The 21,768-nt window shown below is 50.6% G+C and overlaps 8 protein-coding genes across 8 annotated transcripts; 5 read left to right on the top strand and 3 right to left on the bottom strand.

Annotated features, from left to right (window-relative positions):
- Nucleotides 1–350: 350 nt before the first annotated feature.
- Nucleotides 351–1,517, top strand: N7496_002537 (uncharacterized protein; the record flags this gene model as incomplete). Its single annotated transcript, XM_056695468.1, has 1 exon — nt 351–1,517. One exon carries the CDS (start codon nt 351–353, stop codon nt 1,515–1,517), a length of 1,167 nt encoding a protein of 388 aa, XP_056557680.1.
- Nucleotides 1,518–1,809: 292 nt separating this feature from the next.
- aof2 (putative lysine-specific histone demethylase Aof2) lies at nt 1,810–5,004 on the bottom strand (the record flags this gene model as incomplete). The annotated part of the gene is made up of 1 exon (XM_056695467.1): nt 1,810–5,004. The coding sequence occupies one exon, from the start codon at nt 5,002–5,004 to the stop codon at nt 1,810–1,812; it is 3,195 nt and encodes a 1,064-aa protein (XP_056557679.1).
- An 817-nt stretch (nt 5,005–5,821) lies between these two features.
- On the bottom strand, nt 5,822–7,265 carry N7496_002535 (TVP38/TMEM64 family protein; the record flags this gene model as incomplete). The annotated part of the gene is made up of 3 exons (XM_056695466.1): nt 5,822–6,182; nt 6,281–6,700; nt 6,796–7,265. The coding sequence occupies 3 exons, from the start codon at nt 7,263–7,265 to the stop codon at nt 5,822–5,824; spliced, it is 1,251 nt and encodes a 416-aa protein (XP_056557678.1).
- A 1,192-nt stretch (nt 7,266–8,457) lies between these two features.
- On the top strand, nt 8,458–10,810 carry N7496_002534 (CCCH zinc finger and SMR domain protein; the record flags this gene model as incomplete). Its single annotated transcript, XM_056695465.1, has 3 exons — nt 8,458–9,389; nt 9,463–10,179; nt 10,249–10,810. The coding sequence occupies 3 exons, from the start codon at nt 8,458–8,460 to the stop codon at nt 10,808–10,810; spliced, it is 2,211 nt and encodes a 736-aa protein (XP_056557677.1).
- A 685-nt stretch (nt 10,811–11,495) lies between these two features.
- Nucleotides 11,496–12,274, top strand: N7496_002533 (DUF846 domain-containing protein; the record flags this gene model as incomplete). Its single annotated transcript, XM_056695464.1, has 4 exons — nt 11,496–11,580; nt 11,643–11,688; nt 11,765–12,051; nt 12,126–12,274. 4 exons carry the CDS (start codon nt 11,496–11,498, stop codon nt 12,272–12,274), a joined length of 567 nt encoding a protein of 188 aa, XP_056557676.1.
- Nucleotides 12,275–12,895: 621 nt separating this feature from the next.
- Nucleotides 12,896–15,456, top strand: N7496_002532 (uncharacterized protein; the record flags this gene model as incomplete). The annotated part of the gene is made up of 15 exons (XM_056695463.1): nt 12,896–13,004; nt 13,126–13,252; nt 13,311–13,388; nt 13,447–13,512; nt 13,577–13,642; nt 13,707–13,837; nt 13,893–14,023; nt 14,078–14,176; nt 14,245–14,452; nt 14,509–14,656; nt 14,709–14,785; nt 14,846–14,912; nt 14,963–15,039; nt 15,113–15,184; nt 15,242–15,456. The coding sequence occupies 15 exons, from the start codon at nt 12,896–12,898 to the stop codon at nt 15,454–15,456; spliced, it is 1,671 nt and encodes a 556-aa protein (XP_056557675.1).
- Nucleotides 15,457–16,692: 1,236 nt separating this feature from the next.
- On the top strand, nt 16,693–17,693 carry N7496_002531 (uncharacterized protein; the record flags this gene model as incomplete). The annotated part of the gene is made up of 6 exons (XM_056695462.1): nt 16,693–16,724; nt 16,785–16,802; nt 16,864–17,104; nt 17,202–17,204; nt 17,274–17,326; nt 17,384–17,693. 6 exons carry the CDS (start codon nt 16,693–16,695, stop codon nt 17,691–17,693), a joined length of 657 nt encoding a protein of 218 aa, XP_056557674.1.
- Nucleotides 17,694–18,081: 388 nt separating this feature from the next.
- On the bottom strand, nt 18,082–19,084 carry N7496_002530 (uncharacterized protein; the record flags this gene model as incomplete). Its single annotated transcript, XM_056695461.1, has 2 exons — nt 18,082–18,451; nt 18,510–19,084. 2 exons carry the CDS (start codon nt 19,082–19,084, stop codon nt 18,082–18,084), a joined length of 945 nt encoding a protein of 314 aa, XP_056557673.1.
- Between the last annotated feature and the right edge of the window lie 2,684 nt (nt 19,085–21,768).

Genomic DNA, 21,768 nt, shown 5'->3' with positions numbered 1-21,768 from the left:
CCTAGTCGTACGATGGTGGGTGTTCCTCGAAGTACAGGCTGCCAGACATGTATACGGCGACGAGTCAAGGTACGCACATTCCCCATCCGAATTCTAATGCCACGCACACTCTTTCTCCGGGGAGCGGGACTCTAATCGCCTCAATTTAATTTCAGTGCGACGAAACACACCCCGAATGCCTGCGTTGTCAAAGACGAGGGGTCTCATGCCCCGGATACGTCAAGGATCGCAAGTTCTGCGCCTATTCCAAAACAACATCTATCGACCAGGATGAAAAACAAACAAAACCTACTACTATTCATCCCTCGCAATCCACACCCAAAGACCCTCTTGCCACCATCACTTCATCAATGGACCAAGTCATCGCGCCAACCCTAGCCGCTAAAAATATAGATCTCCAATGCCGCGAAGGCTTCTGCACCTTCCTTGACACAAAGTACCGCTACCAGTACTACGGCCACAGCTGTCGTCTCGGCGTGACATGGTTCGACATGGTCCGCAGCAACCAGTACTCCGCCGGCGAGGCGTTTAACTGGGGTCTCCGCAGTGTAGGCGCCTTGCAGATGGGACGTGCGCTGCAAGATTACCGACTCGTTCATGCTAGTCGCGAGATGTACGGTCGTGCTTTGTACCACTTAGCGCGGACGTTGAATAACCCCGCCCTCGTCACGGCAGATACGACTCTCGCTGCGGCTATTCTTCTTGGCGGGTATGAAATGGCTAATGTCACGGGGAAAAAGGCTTGGATACTTCATTCGAGGGGGATCTCGCATTTGTATCAGATTCGTGGGGCGCAGGCTCATGCTGATGGCATGGGGCGGACGCTTTTGTTGTCGTTTCAGGGATTTCTGGTCTACGAGGCTCTTTTGAATGGGGAAAGGTGTTTCCTTGAAGATGAAGAATGGAAGCAGATTATTCCACAGATGATCGAGGATGAAAAGCGGCGTGGAAAGGTCAGTCGCTTGGGGGCTTTGATCGATTACGCAGGCCACGAGATAGCACGCTGTCCGGGCTTTGTCAAACGAACACGGTCTCTCGTTGCAAATACTTCCGCCAGTGACGACGAAAGAGAAGACTTGGTCCAGTCAATGACAGAGTGCCAAAATACACTCTACGAATATCAAACCGAAATGACGACGGGAGTCAAATCGAGTCGCCAATCCCGAGAAACCGATTTCGCCGGGGTCATTTCTGCAGATCTGGTGGGACCATTATGGGACTACTCAATGCAAGGCGTCAATGCCGCGATCGCGATATTGGAGCAACTTTTGACGGTTTTGAAAGCGGATCGTTACCGGCGAAAGGTCTCAACTGTGAGGCTAGGGCAGCGAGATTATCAACCGGGGAAGAATGCGTGGGAAGTCCTTGACTATTCGTCAATATCTCGGGCTATTGCTACCGGGAGACGTGCGAGACAGGCACCAGGGCCTCAACAGCGTGGGGATTTTGAAACTTGGTTTGATCGTGTCTCTATGACCATGGGAATGCTAGAGGAAACTGCCCCCTTTATTTATTAGAATTATACCACCTGGTGTGAATAATTGGCCCCAGAAGGCTGATTTATCTCGGCTTTCATACTGGCCCTCTGAGTGCTGAGCATGACAGACGTAGTACAGTGTGACTAGGCCGGCCATCATCTTCGGTAATCTAAAATAAAAGATAGCAACTAATCTGACTGGAACTTCATGTTGTTCTGATACTTCATCTCACGGCAGACAAAGCGAAAGTAAGCGCTGAATCTCTTGGACTCAGAGTTAGATTGCTTGAAAGTAAGAATATGGACACTATTGAAACAGGGGCAAAAGCAACCTAAATATCCACCGTAGATCCCGACGGAACCTGCCAATCCTCAATGGGATTCTCTGCACACCACCGGTCCTTGACCTCGAACGAGCGCCGGTTCCACTCCGCAGCCACTGCCGTGAACTTCCCGAATGCCTCCTCATTGGCTATCCGGTTGGCCTCAACCTGGTCGATGTACGGCTGCTTCTCCTCGGGAGGAGCATTCCGCCACATCGCACCAAGCGCGGCCCGGATGTCATCTCGGGAGGCCTTGGCATTCGGGTTGTTGGATGCAACCCGTCGAGCCTCATCGCACTGTTCCTTGCACTTGGTCCAGAAGTCCTTCTGGTACAAGAGGAACGGGTTGCGTCCCGCCTTGGCTGGAGGAGTGGGCGTTGGCCCCAGCTCCGCGTAGATGGCCGTCCACATGGCCTGCTCATACGTGTCCCGCCGCTGTTTATCGGCGACGTTGGGACTTCGCGAGCTGGTTGCCGGTGCGGGAAGCTTTGGCGTGCCTGTAACCGTGGTCACAGTATCAGCCGGCGGCGGCGTGACCACATTAGCGACTGGCTTATCCGGGACCAGGGGCATGGGAATCTCCATCGGGCCGACGGTAGCCTCGATGACCTCCGCAGCAGCACGCAGACCGGACAGATAGGCGCCATGGACGGTCGCCGGGTGCGTTCCGCAGGTGGCTTCGCCAGCAAAGTGGAGATTGCCAACCTGTCGCGCCATGAGATCGTAGTCTTCAGGTTGAGCACCCGCGGCTACAAAGGAGTAGCTGCCACGAGTGAAAGGGTCTGATGCCCAGCGAGTGATGATGGTCTCGAGAGGATCAGGGATGACAGTGTGTTTGAACACATTTCGCAGCTGCGTGGTGACTTCCGCGACAATCTCGGTATCGGACGTTTGCTCGGCTTGGTGTGCGGCATCTCCAGCCATGAGACCAACCAGCACGGGCAAACCGGTTGTCCTGATACAGTTCCAGAATAGGTAGAACCGACCACGGTTTGCCGCATATTCCTCCTGGGCCATACTCTCAGGGTTATCAGGCGTGCGGAGAAGACCGAAGAAATCACGCTCGGTATCCCAGAATGGCTCATCGAAGACCAGAACGACCTTGTTCAGGAGACCAAAGCCCAATCGATTGATTGCGCCCTGCTTCCAATCGGGAAGAGGGGGATCAAACTCGACAGCGCGGTGCTGAAGGGTGCCAAGAGAGCCAGTGTACACGACGTGATCGCCCACGAACTTCTCACCATCCTTGCAGTGAACGATAGCCTTGCGGTTGCCCGCTCCATCTGCATCGTATGCAATCTTCGTGACGATCTTGTTGGTGTGAACGTCGAGCTTATCGGGCACCGTGTACAAGCCATATGGAAGCTGATTGTAACCTCCAACCACCATGGAGTGCAATCCTTCGAATTCATTGCCAGAATCCTGATCCGCCAAGGTCAGACTGAGCTTCTTGGGATTTGCCGCAAAGGAATACTCGAGATTTGCAAAGTGCCAGTTCAACAGTCGCATATCCCGCGGTGTTAGTGGAAGCATATCCCGGTATTGCTTGACTCCCTCGTTCATCACAGCGCCTAGAGACTGTGCCTCCACTGCGTGCGCAACGCGGTCCAAGTCCAGGGTGTCGGTTGCAGTATATCCCGCGTTCAACTCCCATCCCGCTGATTGGGCTGCCAAGGCTGCTGGGTGGTCGTCCGTATCGCCGTCGAGTTTTGATGCTGCGGCGTTCATTGCTCCGACGTCTCCAGTGTTGTGGCCTACTCCGCGGCGTCGGCGTACTCGCTTGGTCGGGACTAGGGAATCGGTGGTGCCCTTCGCTCGAGCTTCTTCCCATTGTCGTACTGTAATGCCATCATCAATAGTGGTCTCTCTTCCACTGTCAATCATCTCGCGGTCACCCTCGGCTGTTTGTCTGACAAGCTTTTTGTGGCGATAATCAAAGGCTCGTTCTGAAACATCTTCGTAAAGTTTGTTGACCATTTCGTCCTGCGTATTCGGAACTGGGGAGCCATCAAAGTCGTAAATCGTAGAAAGGTCGTGAAGTAGGTGGTGATGAAGTGCCAACTGACCGCGGACAATCTGGTCAAGGGGATTGCCATGATCGAAACCGATGATAATTTGAGCGCCCATTTCCGCTTTGGGAACAAGGCCCGGTGGCAACATATCAGACTGAAGACTGTGGAGGGGGTGGGAATAAACGCGTCCGCCAATCCGTGGGCGTCCTTCGATAACGACAACTCGTGGTTCGGTATCTGAATCGCGATAGTGCTTGAAAAGACCCTCCAGTTGGCGGGCACAACCAAGTCCTCCCACACCAGCTCCAACCACGAGGATGACAGGCCCTTCTTTGCGGCGTCCTCTTCGGGGAGGCACCGGAGGAATGGGGACCTCGACACAGCCGAAGTTGATGTATCCATAACGTGCCAGCCAGTCGTATGCGAAAGAAGCCAGATTCATCCAACGGTAGTCTTTGGCACATCCCAAAGCCTCTTCTCTGGTGACACTGACCATCGGGTTTCGTGTCCAGAGACGAAGGATTCCATTGCGGATGTTCAAATACACAGTCACGTGCATATGGCAGAGATGATCTTGTAGTATCTCCTGTTCCTTCTCATGCAATGCATATGGATCAAGTCGAGATGCATAGGCAGCTGCCACGCATTGCTGACCATACTTGGATGGCGTCAGTTTGGAAGGGATGGATGACCGCGGCCGACATTTCGATAGATCAACCTTGTTGCTATCCAGCACACTGATGCCAGATATAGCCGATGGCGTCGGTAAAGACGGGGCAGGAGTAGATTGGGGAGTAGAAGACTTCCTCGGCTCGAGAGAGGATGTGATCGAGGTAGAGGTAGTTGAGGCGTTGACAATTCGTGTTTCTTCGCCAATGTAAGATCCCAAAGAGCTTTCCGTCTCATGAGTGTCATTGGATACCATTGTCTGTGAGAGGGTTTGATATCCAACGGGTTTGTGGTGATACTCCAGGGGAACTGATGGCGGGGGATAAGCAAAGGCTGGAACCGGACCATTGTCCGCTCGAAGCCTCTTCGGGGCCGGTTCAGATGATTCCGAATTCGAAGAATCCATACTTTTGAGTCCTGCAGTATTCGAAAGACCGTTTGGAGCAACTTGATGGATAAAGGGATGTTGGTTCGGAGGAATTCCCGCGAGGGGCGGGATGAGCATAGAGGATGTAGCGTGCATATTGAAAAGGAAGGAACACTGGTGTCCGGGACTTCTTTTTCCACAAGTTTCAAAAATATCCAAGCAGGTACCTGATTTCCGAAGAGTGAAAGGAGAAGAGGAAGAGATGGTAGGCAACAGCGCTTTTGTGTGAAGATGAAGCCCTATTGTCCTCCACCTCGTTGTATCAAGATCACCGGATCAAAGGACCACCAGGTTTATCAAGCGGCACGAGTTCGAGACATGATTACTCCGGTTGTAGATGGCATCGTTATCACGGACGCAAGCTATGAGGGTACTAGCAAGATCAATGAGATGGATCAATCTGTATTCCAGTTAGATATCATGCATATAAGGTGGTTTCTAAGCCTCGAATTTTTCCGTTGCATGCGGATGTAGTAGATGTGGCTAAAGTACCAATGGCGGGGGTCAGGGATCACCACATACATTCAAGTAATCCACCTCCCCACGAACCCAACCCGTATGAATTTGCAACTGGGCCGGCATCAATCGAGGAGCAATTGCGACGAGTATGCGTGGAAGGGAGGGGATCGTTGCGGGACTCGAGGTTGAGTAGAAGAGCCGTTGTACCTAAATTCCTCAGGGCGGAGCGTATTTCTCAGTCCGCCTAGTAATCGACTACGACATGCGCCGAACTATGAGATTTGTTGAAGACTGCCATGGCAGGATTCATGTATACAACAGATGTGGTAATATTATGAGAAGAGAATGTTCAGAAGATCAGACGACCATAGTGTCATAACTATTCATCACTCTATAAAGCACGACGGCTACACGGTCTCACGGCTCGGACTCACACATCCTCTTTACATGCCCCTCACGTCTCATGTTGGACATGGCTATGTAGCCCATAGGCCTCGTGCCCTTCATTGGGGAAGTCATCCGAATCATTATCCGTAAAGTCATCATGATATGACCGTCGGCCCGTCTTCTTGTTCCATCGACCCGCGGGATCATTGTCGCTATCATCGTCCAGGTCCAGATCGACATTGTCATCATCCAGATCGTCGAAGCCGATGCGCTCCTCTTCATCCCGAGCGAGCATAGTGGCCGCCGCATTTACATCGTCATCGTCAGAAAATCTGCGGTGAGGCCGATGGGCGGCATGGTCAGCCTGGAGAGATTGCCGGATTTCGGCGCGTTCCTTGGCCTCAAGTTCTTTCGCACGAGCCAAAGTTCTGATTGTAAGCGGGAGAATACATCGTTAGCAATCGAGTACTTGACAAGTCGAGTCTGCTGCATGCAGCATGAAAGTAACCGGAAAGAAAGAACCCACCTATTGTAGATGTAATAACCCGTGAAAATTCCAATACAGACCGTCACGATAATACTGATAATGTTGATGGCCTTGGAGCCTGCACTCATCTCCTCGCCTTTCTCGGAGAGCAAGCGTACGCGACTTCCAATGAATGCAGGAACCAACAATTTTGGGGAGATAATCGCAGTAGCCAACCCATACGTCAAGGGTTGTACCGTCGGGAACGTAGATACTGCACCGTTGCAAATCGAATACGGCAATGGGCACAGGCGAATCATGCAGAGGAGCTTCAGCCCATCGTATTTAAGCGTTAGCGACAGCGCCGCAAACCGCTTGTCACGTTCCATCAGGCGATTGACGAATTTGGAGAGCACGGTGCGCGAAACATAGAATGAGGCTGTAGATCCGACGACGGTCGCAGTGCTGTATATAATCCATCTAGTGTCGAGAACTGTTAGCATACTCCATTCTGAACATCCAATATCATCGGAGCAGGACTTCAGGCTGCAGCCGAAGCTGAAGAGGCCACTTACCCTTTCCACCAGCCAAAGATAAATCCGGCCATCGTTCCCAAGGTCGACCAGCCCACCAACGGCGGGAATGAGATGAAAAAGATAGATATCCATAGAACAAAGGCCACCAGCCAGGACTTCTCCCACTTCTCCGCGACTGGGCCCAACCAAATGAACACCTTGCCCGTCAAGACCATGAGCCCAATGCCCAACACCGCTGCGCCGAGGGACGCCGCATAGAATCCAATCTTCTGCCATAGTGTCATCTGCTCATACCGGTCGTTGGCCATCCGATACAGCTTCTTGGCCTTCTCAATCATCCGGTCGCGGAAACTGGTTGCCTGCTCGGTCGACCAGCGCGCCGACGAGTCGCGCCTCCCCGACCGACTCCATATGGGCTGCTCCTCGTCGTCGTGGGAATCTGCTAGCGGCTCTGGCGGGGAGGTCGACAGCGCCAACGCCCGTGCCGTGGACTCGTAGTCCGCAGGCATTGTGGGCGGAGGATCAAGATGGAGGAGGAAACAGGGATCGGATCTGGGGGAAGCTCCTTGAGAGGGATCGGCACGGGAAGGTGGAAACGAAGGGCCCAAGGAGATACTCTGCACCCCCAGAGATTTGAAGAGGCTTCAAGATAGATTAAGAAGCCAGTTCATCCGTCAGTTAAGCCGTGTCAAAGGTGTGTCAGCGTGGAGAAATCATTCAATAATAGGCCCTGAAAATCAGGGTTCGAAGATTGGGGGGGCTGAGTCTTAGCCAAGGCGCCTCGGTCGGCGACGCTGCCTTCAGGTCTCAGCCTTCGAAAGCGGATCCGCCGGAGCTTTCGGTGTTTACTCTGTGGACGACCCCAGATTGCTGGACCCTGGAAACTTTGTTGGAGGACAACTCATTAGGGTTTGGAGAGGACGCCTAGTGTTACTAAAAGGATTGAATTAGGCTATACTATGCAAAGATTCAGGGGAATTGTATGACCCAAGCTGGTTGGTATACACGGTTGGCTGTAGTTTCTTCCACCATAAGGCATACAATCACCTTGGCCTGAACCAGAAAATAGGAGAGAGCTACCTTCGGAACAGAAAATTATTCTACAATGCTATTGTCTATACCAGCTGCTAAATATCACTTTGTATGGATCATTGAGCGCATCGGAACACTTCCCGGTAACTACCTACGTCTTAGTGTTAGGTAGCTGACAAGGCCTTAAGTAGTGGATGTACTTCGGATGTTGATCTCCTTTCTCCGCCTTCTGCCCCCCCCCCCCCCCTCCTTTGTTTGCATCGGATCACTCCTCCACATCTTCACTTGCTTGGGCCCATTCACTCTCTTGGATTTTTGAAATACCACTCTCGCAGAGCTCTTTCAACATCGGCGATTCGATGTAACTACTGCTAGTTACCCCGCGACACATTGCCTGGAGTTTCTGGGGGAATCTGCCCCTTTATCACCCTCATTCGGCCTATTCAACTTGATCAGGGATCATGGATCGCGGCCTTTGACATCCAGATCGATGAGTCTTAACTTTGACCCGTCCTATCTCAGCTATCAACTGTCAAATTCTTTCTCGCATCGATAAGAGGAGCCTTCGAACCTCCGATCTCTCTCGATCGCACTCTCTCTTCGCCTCGCCCTCCTGCCTAGCTTACTTTCCCTACCACCGCGCGTACACCTTCACATCCACATTTCGTCATGGTGTCCGAAGAACTCCTTGAGAAGTCGTTGGAGATCCTGCAGGACCAGGCCCTCGACGAGGAAGAGCAGGTAGAGAAGGTTGAAGACTTCTTGCGCGCCAACTCCTCGCTGTCGGGTTCGTCCCTGGAGAATGCCGTCCTGGACATCTTATGGCGGCATCGCAATCGTACCCTACCCGACTCGTCCCCTCCTCCGGCTCGCCATACAGTTATTCGCCGGTCATCGCCTGCACCATGGCAGATGGCTCGTGCTTCAACACCGCTGTCGCCTCAACCAACGCTAGGGACCAGCCCAGGGAGTACCTCGTGGGTGCAGAACTCGCGCGGGGCATTCTCCCGAGCTCCGCGTTCCTCAACTGGCTCCCCATTTACCTCTCCACGACCATCGCCCCGCCTTGCTCTCGCACAACCTATTCCACACTCTCCAAACTTGAATGCATATGAATTTTCTGATCAAAGTCAACTTTCCAATTTCTATGATGATTTGGGCAGCGATAGCAATGTGGATTGGTTGGTCGGCGACGATGCGCATAGTACAACCTCGTCTACCGGTGGCCTCAGTGTCCCTGGGTCCTTGAGTGCAACTGCTGCAGAGTTTGTTCCAGATATGAGCCCACATGATATTTTACGCACCGTACTGGGAGATAAACGAACCAATGAGGAGATCGAAACAGCCCTGGAAGCGAACAGTTATGATCTCGGTGCTACCATTGCTGCGCTCTCGCAAGACTCGGAAGCTGATACCGTGTTGAAGCAAACTGAGGATGCTCGAGTGCTGGTTGGTAAATCCATGGCCATGGAGCAAATTCGTCCGGTGACCCCCTCAGGCAACGGTCGCAGCCCGGTGGTTTGCAAGTACTGGCTGTCTACTGGCCAGTGCCTGAGGGCTGACTGTCGATTCAGCCATGACCTCACAAGCCATGTGTGCAAGTAAGTGTTTCTAGCTCTTCTCTAAAGCCTCTTTCTTGTGCGCTTAAGCATATAACTGACCATGATTCTGTAGATATTGGGTGATGGGTAACTGCCTAGCAGGAGATGGCTGCCCCTTCTCTCATGATCCTTCGGCCCTGATTTCCAACCTCAGTGTTTCAAGCAACAGTCGCCCGGTTTCCCCAGCACCCAGTTCTCTGTTCCAGGTGGACAGTAACTCGGATGCATTCCCACCGCTCTCATCAACTGGTATGGATGATCAGTGGGCAAATCAATACAACAACCGGTACCCTGGCCTCGGTTCGCAAGCCAAGATTATTCCCCCCGGACTTCACCCTGGCATGGGCAGGCGCAATGGCAGCATGACCCATCTGGGACGTCCAAACTCTCGCCCGACCAGTCGTCACCAGAATCGACCGGAGCTCAACCCGGCTGCTTTGTCTGTCGACGATCCGGATGCTTTCCCGACACTTGCCGCTGTCAGTGCAAAGAATGCTGGAAAGAAGCACCACGGTAAACGGGGTGCCCATAATGGGGCCAAAGAGATTATCTCCTCGTCACTTGCGGATGTTGTTCGCATGTCTCCCTCGCCTGGCCCCAACAAAGGGAAAAATGCCCCGAAGAATGCCAAGGAGACCAAGGGCCGTGAGAACAGTGCCGCGGCCATGGCTATTCCTGCGCCGCAAAATATTCCTTGGCTCGAGACGGGTGCGCGGGCGAACCAGCAATACATCAAGTATCGCACAGAGGCTATTCGTCACGGGACTGTGCGTAACAAGTTCCTGCAAAGGTTAGTCAATTTGAGAATATCTGTATTTCTCTTCCTCTGTCATGACCAAAATTTGCTAACACTCCCTAGTGCCGCCCAAGCTTGGAACCGAAGCGATGCACGAGCTGCTAAAGCGCTTTCCCTCCGCGGTCAAGCAGAGAATGATGCTATGCGCCGCTGCCATCGAGAAGCAGCACGCCAATTGTATGAAGAGCGCAATCAACACTTGCTCCAGGCAGGCCTGGATGGAGCTTCGGAAGAACTCTACGTTGATTTACACGGTCTCCACCCGGAAGAAGCGATCGAATACCTCGAGAAAATCCTGCTGAAGCATGCTCGTGAGGGTATACCCGTGGTATACGCTATCACTGGCACAGGCCACCACTCCAAGAACGGCAAAGACAAGATCGGCAAGGCTGTCAAGGCCTGGCTCAATGAATGGCGCTACTTGTTCCGTGAATTCAGTGTGCCAGGTGAGCGGGGTGGTTACGTTGGTGGTATCCTGGGCATCGACCCGTCCAGCTATGACAAGTCTCTGGCCAAGGCCCTGGCAGAGAGTGATGATGTCCCGGCTGATGGAGGCCAGCCCACCCTCACGATGGGCAAGATCCAGTTGCTCAGACGGGAGGATTTAGAAACGAAGAACTCATGACCCTCCTTTTTGGTGTAATCTGGGATTACATGATGTGACAACGATACCCATCGCATTTGCATGATGAAGCTCTCCTATTACCCAGCCTGCTTAAGAAATAGATCTCTGGAAGAAAGATTTTCGTGGTGTTTTTTTTTTCGTAGCGTATTCTTGCTTGGTCATGCTGATTTTGAAAGTATAATTCTGAGAGATGTGGGCTTGGTATCAGGTGTAGTAGACACTGGTGAATGACTTGCCTGGAGCTTGACGTGCCACTACATCCAAGTGGACATAACATGAATACTGCTACGTAAATCCATCCTAACAAGAGGACATTCTATCTCGTTGCTAAGCTATACATAATTATTGATACAGCTGATTGTAGCTTAGCTAACCAATCGTGCCTGACACAAGCTATGCTAGCTTCCCATGCGAAATAATCTAAAGCCAAGCTAGAAATGAGGCGTTGCTTTACAGATGACGCCGCACGGTTGAAAGTGGAGATGGTGGTATACTCAACAGCCAATAAGGCTTAAGGGGCGTGTATTCTGCCAAAGTCCACCGCCGGCGCGGTGCCTCCATGCTAACGTGGACACTGCCTGTCTTCAAACAATAACAAGCTCTCTTCTAGGGAAGACAGTTGTTGGTTCACTAGTCAGCGGCTGCTCTATGAAACTATAAATCCATTGTTTCTTCATTTTTCATCATGGATCAAACAGGTCAAGGGGACCTGAACTGGCGCCTCAGCGCGCACCCGATCACGCTACTTGTCTTCTTGGGAATCCGCATCGGTACGTGCTGATCTGCGTGGTTTCTGGCTGAGGACGTACAGACTAACATATATTATTCATAGGTGCTCTTCTGATGTACCTCTTTGGTGTCCTGTTCATCGACAACTTGTAAGAGCCCCTTGGACCTGTTCCGGCCTTGTACCGCTAGGCTGCGAAGCATCACCCCACTAACCAAGCTATCTAGCATTCTGGTCTTCATCCTGACTCTCCTCCTCCTCTCTGCCGACTTCTATTACCTCAAGAATATTGCTGGGCGTCGACTTGTTGGTCTCCGGTGGTGGAATGAAGTCAACACTGCTTCCGGCGACTCCCACTGGGTCTTTGAATCCTCCGACCCCAATGTCCGCACCATCACCGCCACGGATAAGCGGTTCTTCTGGCTGAGCTTGTACTTGACACCGGCTCTTTGGGTGGGACTGGCCATTCTGGCTATTGTACGATTGGTTGGCGTTATCTGGCTGAGTCTCGTGGGTAAGTTCTTCTTGTGTCCGATGACGATAGCCGTCTATCTGGGGAAATCCTTTGTACTGATCCATATCTTTCAGGAATTGCCCTTATCCTGACTATTACAAACACTGTGGCATTCTCTCGGTGCGATAAGTTCAGTCAAGCATCCACATTTGCCAACCGGGCTCTCGGTGGTGGAATTGTGAATAATCTCGCGGGTGGCCTGCTGGGCAGGTTCTTCCGATAGATCTGGAGAGCATGGATTTCAATTTGAATTTTGAATGTTTAAGCTGGCCTATAGTGGCACTCAATTGATCCACCCGCGACGTGTATTCTCCTAGGGAAAGTGTTTTGATTAGCCTCAATGTATCCATTTTTAAATCGATTGATTACATCGTTCAAGTTACCAGGCCTGCCCACCGCGCGTTTGACGTAGTTACCGCGTTCGGCGGGAGCAAATGCCCAGCTGCGTGTTGTTTATCATAGTTCTGCTCTCCTCCTCTTCTTCTCCTTTTCTCCTCCTCGCCCCTCTTCATCATCTTTTTTGTTCACCACCCTTTACTTCATTCCACACATCACTGTACTGAACTTCAAAAACTCTAGTAAGTACTGTTGATCCTTTGAAAGCCTCTATTCTCGGGCGTCTGGGGAGTATAGACACGTTCCTAGATGATATTCGTGATACCAGACACGATTCCTGGATAACTGGTCTTCTCCATCGATATCCTTGCGTCTCTGCTCGCTATTCTACGTGTTTCTTTCGAAGAACGTTGAGGAAACGAGTTCTGGTGCCCCTTCGAGTGGACTTTACATGTTGTGGACATGATACTGATAGTGGGAAAATAACAGACACCCTTCAACCCTCGCGATGTCTTCCGTCTGGGATGCACCCGCATCGGGGGACGCCGAATGGGACAAGCAGGACGGCGACAGCCCGGAGACGGGCGACGCTGAGGCTTGGACTTCCACTTCCCCTGGTATGTTGTTTATTCTTACTTGTCCAACGTTGCAGAAATCTCTCCTCGGCATCCTTGCTTTCTTCGACATTTTTTTCTTCCTCTGGCATTTTCTCATATTGACAAACTGACTATTGATCAGGCAAAGACAACGATGACAACAACGAGACCAATGGTAACGACGAGAACGTGGACCCTCACGCTTCCGAGTACGAGGCTCATGATACCGCTCGTGACCACGGTGACAACCAAGACTTTACCTGCCGCAAGTAAGTGTTTTTATCACGCACAGTCCTACTACCGGATCGCTAACAAGAACCGAATAAGCTGCGGCGAGACTGGCCATTTCGCTCGTCAGTGCCCGAATGCTGAGGTCCAAAAGTGCTTCAACTGTGATGAGCCTGGGTAAGTCTGGACTCGAACATTGTGAATAAGAGCCTGTGCTAATTGTAGTCGGTGACAGACATAGCAAGGCTGATTGCCCTAACCCGCCGAAGCCCCGTGCTTGCTTCAGCTGCGGCGAAGAAGGGTCAGTAATGAAACAGGACAAACAACCCGCAAAAGCTACACAGACTGCTGACATCTTGATCAAGACACAGCAAGGCCGATTGCCCCAACCCTGCGAAGCCTCGGGCTTGCTTCAACTGCGGTGAAGAAGGGTCAGTAACGAAAAATGACAGATTAACCATCAAGTTTATCACGGCTGCTAACACATTAATACAGACACAACAAGGCTGATTGCCCCAAGCCCCGTGTCTTCAAGGGAGCCTGCCGTATCTGTGCCCAGGAAGGCCACCCAGCCTCTGCTTGCCCTGAGAAGCCAGCCGATATCTGCAACAACTGTGGCGGAGAAGGTCAGAAGTCTCATCTCAGCAGAACAAGAAAGGAACTGATTTATTTGATCTATAGGCCACCTCGCTCAAGGTTGCACAGAAAAGCGCAAGTTTGACTTGGACCACATCGCCGACAAGCTTCCCGATGAGGCCTGGGCCATGATGAAGCAGGCCAGTGACGAGAAAGACATGGATGACTTCCGCGAGGTAATTTTCATGTCTTTATCACATTCGGTATATCTGCTAATGCCGGTTCTCAAGGCTATCCAAATTTACACCAAGGCTGTTCCGCAGACCACCTACGTCGATATCGAGAAGAAAATGCGCGAGGAAGAATTCAAGATCTTCCTTATTGCTCTGGTAAGTTCAAATCCGAGGTTTGGGGAGAACGAGAAACGTTTCATGACTAAAACATCTATCATCTGCAGGAGAAAGAGCGTGAGGATGTCATCAGCCTGATTGACCTCCAGGGCCAACTGGACTGTGAATTCGTTGTCGGTTACTACTTCTCCGACAAGCCAATGCGTGCCAACCTCGAAGAGCGTTGGCCTCGTGATGCTGAAGACAATCTCGAGCGCCTGGCCAATGCTGGTCTGCCCTACGATCGCAAGGTCATGAAGTGCCGAAACTGCGGAGGTAAGTTCACATTGATTACGCTTTCAGTCCAGAATAGTTATCTCATTCATTAACAGAGATGGGCCACGGTTCCCGTGCATGCAAGGAGGAGCGTGCTGAGGTTGAAAGACTCCAGGTCAAGTGCGGCAACTGCGGTGCCGTTGGTCATCGTGTTCGAGACTGCCCTGAGGAGCGCCGCAGTCAGAACGGATGCCGCAACTGTGGGTAAGTCATAATCCTACATCCTACTTTAAGGCACAGGCCTAACAGTACCTAGCGAGGAGGGCCACGAGGCCCGTGACTGTACCGAGCCCCGATCTACAGGCGATGTTGAGTGCCGTCGCTGCAATGAAGGTAAAGTTTCAAGATTCAAAATCTCCAAAGATCAATGATGATATACTGACATATCTGCAGTCGGCCACTTTGCGAAGGATTGCCCCAACCAGACTGAGCGTGCACCTCGCACCTGCCGGAACTGTGGGTGAGTATTGGACGATGAGCACGGATTCCATTTTGTTAACATAGTTGCAGCTCTGAGGATCACATTGCCCGTGATTGTGACCAGCCTCCCAATCCCGATGCCATGATCTGCCGCAACTGCGACCAGAGTAAGTAACAGCGCACAATTTCCCGATATTTTGCTGGAAAGGTTGAGACAAGTTCTGACAATACCATTTGCAGCCGGACATATGGCTCGTGACTGTCCCGAGCCTAAGAACTGGTCTAAGATCAAGTGCAACCGTTGTGGAGAAAGTACGTTGATATCTGATCCTGTAGAATGATCCGACAGCTTGGCTAACCATGAAGCAGTGGGCCACACTGTGAAGCGCTGCCCCCAGCCTGAAGAAGGCGGATTCGACGAAGTCGGTGGCGAGGATCCATTCTCCAGCCAGGCTGATGATGTTCAGGCCGATAATAGCCAGGAAGATGTGGACGCAGACCAGGCCGAGAAGAATCAGGACGATGCGGACCAGGATGATGAGGTCGAGAAGGTGCGCCAGCGCCTGGACGACCAGTTCTGGTAATTCGAATACGTTAGCGATACCACAAAGAGGGAGACTCTGATTCGGTGGATTGACCTTGGCCTGGCTGACGGAGAGAAAAGCGATTTTTGGTGTTGACCACGCATTACGAGCGACGGATTGGACAACGATCTTGTTGGGACGCTTCACAGAAGGAACCCGCGCATTTATGATGCGAGCTTGTTTTGTATGACTGACCCTGGGTGGCCTCTTCTATGACCTAGCTGGCTCTCTATCGGTGTCTTTTTTCCCACGCGTGGTTTTGCTTTGTGAGATTACGATATGTTTGAAGATAAGAGACTCGATATGCGAATACCAATTTTGCTGGTCTTATCAATCTCCATTCAATTGAGACCTCCATTGTTGTATTGATGCTCTCAAAGGCTTTGCTCTCAAAGGCTTGTAATCCACTCGAGTAGACAGAATCCTAGATTAATAGATCGATATCCGAGGGAAAGACTTGAATGCAGGTCAATGTCCAAGACTCATAAACGGTGTGACAATGAGATATGATTCCAGGCACCGCGATGGCCTGGTTACAGTTAGTTCCAAGAGTGATAACGGCATTCCACTCGTTGAATCACCGGGACCGCTATTCCGCCGACCGGGATCTATGGTATCGACATTGCAATTTGGTCTTTATCGGCTTTATCGATCGAACTGCAAAGTCTGCGTATGAATCTGGGGTTCAGAAGCTATCGACCTGCCTTCAATCTTGCAACCCCCGGGTCTCGTTCGGGAACGATTAGCGCTATACCTGCTGGACTCATACCTGATGACATCATTGCATGCGGGCAAGACCATGATAACGATTTGGATATACGCCGAGCTATACCACTAGCTAGAGCGTAGAGAGTGCCTCGAGTGTTATTATGTAATAGATTGACTATTGGTGATTCTAGCACTAGAAGTCCTTCGTTATGTAGACTGTAGTATAGCAATACCACGTCATAACAGCCATACTTTATTTGTATTGGGCGTATTATAGTTGATTATCGCTGAATGCAGGAGCCACGAGCTTTCGCTCCGAGAACTGACAGCAATTTCAATGTTATTAGTGATATAGCTTGTCTATGTTGGCGCGGGAGGGGTATCATAGGCTATCGGCTGAAAAGAAGATAAGTTAGTAGTCGCGAGGGTGGGTCCAATTTTCAAGCGTCCATATAGAGGACGGGTTACGGGTATTTTCTCGCCATTATGAAGCCTTACTTCGGGTTGAGAGGCACTGCCCTCAATACCATGATCAGTATTATTTCTGGCCTTGATTTCCTGTAGGTCAACAGAATGTCTGATTCGAACAAGGGAATATGTTGACTTATTTCTCTTTCTAGATTTTTTGGTTATGACCAGTAGGTTGACATTAAACACAATCCAGATCGGCAATTTGACCTGATTCTAACAATAGAACAGAGGTGTCATGGGTGGTCTACTAACCCTAAACTCATTTGTTACTACTTTTCCAAATATCGACACCACCAAGGCCGGCTTGATTTGCCTCAGCCGGTCTGAGCAGAGCCAGCGTTCTACCGTGCAGGGTATTACCACAGCTTCGTATAACCTTGGCTGCTTCTTCGGAGCTATATTCTGTATCTGGATTGGAAACTATCTTGGCCGTCGCAAGACAATCTTCGTCCGCTCCATTATCATGGCTGTTGGCGCGACACTGTAGTCTTGCGCTTACTCGCTTCCTCACCTTATTGTTGGTCATATCGTGACTGATTTTGGTAATGGCATGAACACTTCTACAGTCCGTAAGTATCATGCGCTCTATTTGATTTACTCGCAATAGCGGCATGAGCTAAACTGAGCTTTCATTACAGCTACCTGGCAGTCTGGGTGCAGCAAGGCACACGTACATTATTCTCGCAGTCATGTTAGTGACCCATTCATCTTATGCAGAGAATTTTCGCTTACCATGGATTTGTAATAGCAACGCCTTCATCTTCCCTGTCGTCTACTTCTTCTACCCTGAGACCGCATACCGCTCTCTCGAGGAAATGGACATTATCTTCCAGAAGAGTACGAGTGTTTTCAACGTTGTATCTGTCGCCCGGAATGAGCCCCACCGTTTCGGCAAGAATGGCGAGCTTCTTATTAACTACCAGGACACTGAGGAGCATATGCGCCGCGCTAGTCACGTTTCTGAAACGCAGATTAAGACTCTCTCGTCGGGCTCGGATTTGGAGAGTGGCAAGGGCACGCATATTGAGAATAACGGCAGCATATCGGATAGCAGCTAATCCCCGAGACTTTCTTCAAACTCGGAGAATAGGTGCCTTTCCCTTCCGTATGTAGTTAGACTGCTTCTGATGCGCTGAGCTGATTTTCTTATCGGATTTCTGATTCTCTGGTGATGATCCCTTACTATTGCTACTTTATACCCGTTGGCATGAACGCCTATGTTCGCTATTTCGTATTCTACTCCGGCATATTCTTCGTACCAAATTGTTTCATGGCGACTGGGTCGACCTGAAATTCCTCACTATTCAAACTGATATGTTCAATCTTATTCAACAAATTAATATAGTCCATCACACATGTAGAACATTAAAATCGATCATTATATGACAGTACCATTCCGGATCCCGCACATGAACTCTCGCAAGCTGTTCGGCCACTGCATATCTCTCACAGTCCCAGAGCCAGGCCGCCAATCACAGCCGCCAAGGCAGTACCCATCAAAATAACATTGATATCAACAGGCACATGGCTTGCAGCGTTCGCACCAGCCCCTCCTCCTTGGTTGGACGATGAAGAGCCCGAGGTGGGGGCAGATACCCCGGTGTGAATGGTGACTGGGTTGGTCGAGCCCTTGAGGGAAGTGGCAGAGTAAGGAATGTCCGAGCTCAAGGACCTGATGCTTCTGGAGAAACTGGAGCTAGCGTCGGCACTGTCAGTCACATAGACGGAAAAAATAGTCGTGGTCGTGGTGAGAGTCGAGGTAACGGTCTTCACAGTGTAGGGGGAGAACGAGGTCCAGAAGTAGAAATAGAAGGTCCTAGCCATGAATTAGTCAGGTACTTCCAGCATCTTTCTTGCAAAGGATCCCAACTTACCAGTAATAGGTCGTGTAGTAGTACTCATAGTCCGCATAGGTATAGGTAGACGTAGTTCTTGAAGTCGTCGTTGCAGTCACGGTAGCACCGGCTGTGACCGTACCTCCCACACTCCCAGAATCGGACTCTCCCGAGCAACCAGACGAGGGGCAGCACACCTTCTCGCCATTGTAAATGCGGCAATGCTTGCCAGCGCGGCAGTAGTACCCGCCATTGCAGCACTCTCCATCAACCGGCGAGCATGCGTCGCCACAGCAGTTCCATCCGCTAGGACAAGTGCCGCCGCTAGTGCAGCAAGTATCACCAGGGTCCGCACAGTAGCCGGTTCCGCAGCAGCTCGTTCCAGTAGGGCAGCAGCGCGAAGTATCGTAGGCGCACTCTGAGTATCCTGAGCGGCATGTATAGGCTCTAGGCTCCAAGCCAAACAGATCGCGCGTATTCAGGATTCCCTCTTGGGGGATGTGCATTGACGTATTGTACAGTTGCTGAGGCTCGTCCGCGGCTGCTTCCTCGGCGACAACAGCGGAGAAGAGAAGAAGGAGGGAAACCCCCAATTGCTTCGCGAACTTCACCATCTTGGCTAGTAGGTGGATTCGAGTCAGAAAGGCCTCGGTATTGTCGTATATGAGGTCTCTGCCACTTCAACGGTCCAGCGCTGCGCGAACGGGACTCGCGTGGATTGAGGGATGACCATGGCTTTAAATAGGACCCTTGAGGGGGGTATGCCAGAATCGAGCAAAAGAGAGCTTGCGACTAGGCCAAGAATTAGGTTGAGGCGCTAGCAATCGTACCGAGACTGGGCTAAGGTCAGTTCTTTCTGTGGCGGGCGAGGGTGCTGGGGAATACGAGGTTTAGATGCTTGGCGCACTCTCGAGCCGCTTTGGGGCCCTGCAGGGTCGTGAGGCTGAATGCTGAGCAGTGAGGGACAGCAATATGAAAGTGCTTATTATTCAATCAAGTCCTTTGTAGTATCCATTTTGTGTTGGTTCTTGATGCTAGGATGGAAGGTGAAGATAGCAATCCCACGGCACTAAAAAGAAAGCACCCACTTCGTTGCACGAACTCGATTTACCCTGGCGGGTGGGGCTTTTCCGAGGCTCGATTGGGCAAATCCTAAATACGAGCTTAGGCACAATCTTCCCTTAGGCGGACTCTGTCTTGGCCAATCGCTGAATTGCTAGGCATGCGGACAACTCACTCTGGGCAACTGATCTATCCCTGAAGAAGGACGTCGACCTTCCTAGAGGGACTCATCCTCAGACTCTGAATCAGTTGCCGACACGAGGCTGACAATTTATTCTTTATTGGGAGTGCTTTGGCGAGGTTTATGTCCAGGTTGAACAGGGATTTGATCTTTGACAACTAGCTCCGCTAAATTTGGATGAAGTGGAATGGAAATGCCGGACAATGCGTTTTCACATCCACTTGATCTATCTACTCAGTTCATTTCCTGTCGATCCCCCGGCAACCTTCTTGAGGCGCTTTTTGCCGAGTCCCACTTTCTCAATCATGTCTACTACTATGCATTGAGGGCCGCTCGGCTTGAGATTAAATGTTAAATTAATTCCTGAATATTAAGGTGGATGCGCTGCTCAGGCACGGATAAGATGCAGACCGCCACAAGCTCCTTTACCCTTGTTTAAAAGAAGCAAGAAAAAAGCTCTGCCTCAAGCAGGTCATAGATCACATACCCCAAGTAAATCAAGAGTTGCACTATTTTTCTATTTGTTATAATGTACATATACGTATATCGACCTATTTGCCCAAAAGCAATCCAATCTTGTCCCGCCAAGTGGGCCCTTTTGTGGCTGGCCTTCGGCAGTCATTCGTCAAGCATAAGCCCTGAGAGTGTCCGAGCTGGTGATTGAATGATATCCCAGTACGAGCTGTAGAGCATAACCCAACCACAACACGCTTTCACCGATCCAGATTATCTAGTGCTTGTCGACTACAAATGAGATGGACCTCCGACTTGGGGCTGGCATCTCCGAATCATCTGAGTGTCTTTAATTCCAGATGTCTAGAGAATCCTGGATACAGAGACCCTCGAGGGGACCAGTCCCTACGTATTACGGTTGAGGTAGTTAGGGTTATCCTGCCTACCGAGCAGGTGGGATTAACCAATGATTGCTGGGAAAATTCACTGTCATAGTCTATAGCCAGAATAGTAAGGGTGAAGAGCTAGAAGAAACTCGGGGTTTTGTGTAGAACTCCGTCATGTTAAGGACTACTCTTATGCAGTGAAAAATCCGGGGAAGCACTAGCGGTAGCTGAGGGTGGCTCCCAGTAAATCCGATACCGTCAGCTTCCGAGAATTTGTTGTTCCATAGGGGTACAGAATTACTAATAAAGTATAACGTTCATCCGAAAGTTAATCACCAAGTTCAACTGCTAGATGAGGAAGAATCCAAGGAACCGCCCTTATGTTTTAGACAATCTGACTGGGCCGTCCCGCAAACGTAAATCGGAAGTACCCACGGCATCGTCCGATTCTGATGTCATTCAATTTATCGATAGCTCTGGACGCGAATCCTGCCATCCAACCAGAGCAACTGATAAGGTGCGAGGGATTCGTCATAGACAAAGTTGGCAAAGTTACAAAATATATAAGATGTGATTGATTAGCCACTGGAATCAATCCAAGTACCTTCTACCAAATAAATTATTCGTTTCAATATGCAGCCAGCAAATATAGCCTCACACCCTGAGGTGAGCTTCCCGTTTTGGTTTCTGCGCCCATAGAGAGAATGAACTAATCTTATTTTCAGCCAATGTCTGAGAAGGAGAAGTCTTACTTCAGTAAGTACGAGAGGTTACCGACTGAAGGCTCACTTAGTCCGAAGGTACTACTCCCGTAGCCCTCCACTTTAATCTTGATGCTAAGTTTAGAAGAATCGGAGCTCGTTTGGCTCCCACGATCAGTTTCATCAAAGAACTGATTACGACTCAAAGAGGCCTCTCGAAGAGCATTCATCACAAGGTATAATCTCACACCCTGATTAGATCCCTCGGCACACGCTCGATTTAACTGGAATATAGAGTCACTAGGGACCAATAATTCTCAATATTTTACCTCCAGCCGTTAGTGGCTTATATGACAAACATATTTTACAGCTTAAGAACCAGCTTTTGAGGAGGAGCATGCCAAGATTGCTGTCAAGGGCTGATGTTCTTGTGTTTACTCTGACTTGACCGAATTCTCTTCCAAGCATGCGTCAATTTAAAGCTAGTCAAGAGACTGAATGGCGGTGCAAACACA

This window comes from Penicillium cataractarum (genome assembly GCF_028827025.1).
Source record: "Penicillium cataractarum strain IBT 29864 chromosome Unknown utg000002l, whole genome shotgun sequence".
Lineage (NCBI taxonomy): Eukaryota > Fungi > Ascomycota > Eurotiomycetes > Eurotiales > Aspergillaceae > Penicillium > Penicillium cataractarum.
The sequence above is the reverse complement of the archived record's forward strand: the minus strand, read 5'-3'. Positions and strand labels throughout refer to the sequence as shown.